Here is a 3,427-nt window from a genome sequence, read left to right as displayed (position 1 = left end):
GGTATATTCACACTTTTTACTCATGTATTTTAAACAAAAATTGCAGCATGTCCTATTTTGATTCTTATTTCCGGACCAAAATTGCTCATTTAAGTCTTTGGAAGCACTAAAAACCATAACATGTAACATGCATGTAACATGGATATTTGCTGCGTAGGAAATAGTGTGAGAAAAAGGTGACATCAATTTAGCCTTCCTGCATTTGCATGACGTGTGTGAAAAACGCAGTGAATGCGGATGCAACACATGTGCAAGAAAAACGCATATGCACCAAAAAAAAGACTATGGCTGCATTCACACAGGGCAATTCGTTTGCAATAAAAACTGCACCAAAAAGTGTATTGGTGAAGCCATGTGTGTTTTTACTATGTTTGCAGTAAAATATGGCAAAAAACGCACACAGTTTTGCTAATGCACTTTTTGGTCCAGTTTTAATTGCGACCAAACTGCCCCAAGTGAATACATACATATGCAATGGAAACAGTGCGATTTTCACCCACCCATGTGAATGAGCCCTAGGAAAAATTGTGCAAACAAAAAGTGAAGCAGGTTGGCGCCCTAATTATGCAAATTGGTGAAGGAAGGTAATTCTGTAAATACACTTCATGCCTAAAAGTGGAATTTTGAATATAGTAATTATTAGACTAATTAGAAGAGTAATTCAGTAAATGCATTGCATACATAGAATTTTAATTCTGACTGACTTCTATCATATATGTGGCCTTTTCTGAGCATATATAAAGTATGTGTAAAGTCAATCACAATAGATGGGAACATATTCATACAGAAATATAAAACCACAATTGATATCTTTCAATACTTCTATTTTATTATAAAATAAAAGCAGGGATAACTCCGAATGATTTTATTCACATATTATATATATAGAAACATAAAATAATTATAATAATAGTCAACTGACCTGATCCAAAGCATAAAGGGGCTGATAATGTCATTTGGAAGGGTATTGGAAAGTGCTTTGATTGGGCAATAAGGAAAAGCAGGCCCTGGTACAAGGTCTGATTAAATACCCTGGATGATGACCTTGTTGTATACCAGACACCTGCACTACATATAGAGTCTATATGAAAAAAATGAAATGTCCATGGAGATACATAGAGAGGCGCCTAGTTCAGTTCTGCTCCTGTAAACTTATTTCTGGGAGTGCTGGAGGTCATGATGATGTATAGATTTTGGAAACATTTTGTAGGTGCTTTTCAACACGTACTGTATGCTTGATGTGATGGTGGAGCTTAGACAAGGTGGGCAAGTGTGAAGGTCACATGTAGGTGATCGGATGCCTTCCATTTTAGCCTTTTTCCATAGACCACAGGACCAACCAAGAGTCATTATCCACATAATGCACTGGTCACTCTGTAGGATCATGGATACCTCTATCACCATTTAGGAACCCAAGTCCACTACATAAGATGACATTGCCATGATGTTTGAGTCTATTAAAGTGTGATGGTGCATGGAATCTACTCCTGCACAGGATTGGCATGAAACCCTGAGGGTAATTTTCCCATGACGTAACTGGGAGCCATACTGGTGTAGCAACATTGAAGATAATTGGAGAAGCAGTGGGTTCACTGTAATTGAATATTACAAGGATGGAAGCTTAGACAAGGTAAAAATGAGTAAAGGTCACCTGGGGTGGAGTTGGTGCCCACTGCTGTTCCTTTTCTCCACAGATTATAGGGCCAACCATTGTGTCATTAACGGAGTCACTATCCACTTTGTAGACATGTAGAGATACTTGTATCAGTCTTAAGAGCCAAGATCCACCAAGTTAGATGACATTGGATTGAGGATTGAGTCTTGCAAAGTGTGATGGTGCATGGCATCTGCCCCTGGTACAGGGATGGCGCTGGGGCCCTGAGGGTGACCCATTCCATGAAGTGCTTGGAGGCCAGGGTTCGAAGAGAGCAGCAGTGCAGGACTGGGTGAGGTGTGGTCTGGGGTGCCTGATGGAGTTTTGTCATCGTCTGAACTTCCTAGGACTGTTTTGCCGCCATTCATTGAAGAAGACAAAGCGTTGTGACTGTTGGAATTGGAGTTTTCGTTATTCTCCCTTAAAGATAACAGATATTTTATATATACAAATCATAAAAAAATGAGCTGTCAGCACCTACATACCTTATTACTATCTATCTATAGATTTGAGATGGATAGATAGACAAATATACAGATAGAGACAGATAGATAAACAGATATATAGACAAAAATAGATAAATGGATAGATATGAGATAGATAGATAGATATGAGATAGATATGAGATAGATAGATAGATAGATAGATAGATAGATAGATAGATATGAGATAGATATGAGATAGATAGATATGAAATAGATAGATATGAGATAGATAGATAAGATAGGAGATAGATGGATAGATAGATAGATAGATATAGATATAGATATGATATAGATAGATAGGTAGATAGATAGATATGTGTCTGCAGAATTCCAAGAAACTAAAAACATGTGGAATAAATCTAACTCATATATATTTCATATCTATCTATGGATCTCATATCTATCTATCTATCTATCTATCTATCTATCTATCTATCTATCTATCTATCTATCTATCTATCTATCTATCTATCTAATATGTACTTCCTGTCTATCTATATATCTATCTATCTCATATCTATCTAGTATGTACTTTACATCTATCTATCTATCTATCTATCTATCTATCTATCTAGTCCATTGTCAGGTATAGTGATATGCCATAAAAACATTGTAAATAACTGCAAAGTAATTCTGACTGACTTCTGTAGAACTAGAATTCTCAGCATAGAAGACACAAATATAGTTCTATTCAAAACACTGTCTGTTTTTTTTCATTCTATGCAGTTTGCTACTGTGAAACAAAATATCTATCTCATGCTCACTCCCTGTATACATACATGCACACGCACATATCTATATGAATGTCAATACATATGTATCTGTCCACTTCGTTACCAGCAGTTTATTTTTAGAAGATGGCTCAACATTAATCCTGGTTCCCTTCTCCTTTTATACAAATGTTCCAGTTTCTTCCAGTGCAGAATGCAGAAAACCCAGCAGGATTAACCCTTCCTAACCTGGTGAGACTATCACAGACTGCTGTTTCCTATAGTATTGTAGATATTCACCATAAGGACCCATCAGAGATAACTGGATTGGATTAGTTGATTAAAGTTTAGATCAAACTAGTTATTGCTCATTAAAAAGCAGGAGCCTCATTTATATTATTGAATGGGTTATCTGATGACCTGAACAGTCACTTATGATTACAGACCTTCTGCTTACTACTTTATTTTGTAGTGCAAGTTTTTACAGCTACGGTCTCTAAACTATAGCTTCCTAGCAGAATAGAAGCTCCAGCTCCCTACATACACTGACTACTGGAAACTGGGCGTTGTAGTGTCTT

At 36.7% G+C, this 3,427-nt stretch overlaps 1 protein-coding gene across 4 annotated transcripts in view; it reads right to left on the bottom strand.

Annotated features, from left to right (window-relative positions):
* Positions 1-807: 807 nt before the first annotated feature.
* The window catches only part of SIX2 (SIX homeobox 2), a 7,971-nt gene continuing 5,351 nt past the window's right edge, over positions 808-3,427 (bottom strand). For 2 of the 4 annotated variants that reach the window (XM_066594490.1, XM_066594491.1), the window contains exon 2: positions 808-2,074. In XM_066594490.1, coding sequence (XP_066450587.1) covers positions 1,771-2,074 — 304 coding nt within the window. In that variant the 3' untranslated portion in view covers positions 808-1,770. The remainder of the gene's footprint in view (positions 2,075-3,427) is intronic. The other 2 variants (XM_066594492.1, XM_066594493.1) reach the window with 1 other exon arrangement.

The sequence above is a fragment of the Eleutherodactylus coqui genome, chromosome 3 (genome assembly GCF_035609145.1).
Source record: "Eleutherodactylus coqui strain aEleCoq1 chromosome 3, aEleCoq1.hap1, whole genome shotgun sequence".
Taxonomy (NCBI): domain Eukaryota; kingdom Metazoa; phylum Chordata; class Amphibia; order Anura; family Eleutherodactylidae; genus Eleutherodactylus; species Eleutherodactylus coqui.
This window is presented reverse-complemented; position numbering and strand designations above follow the sequence as displayed.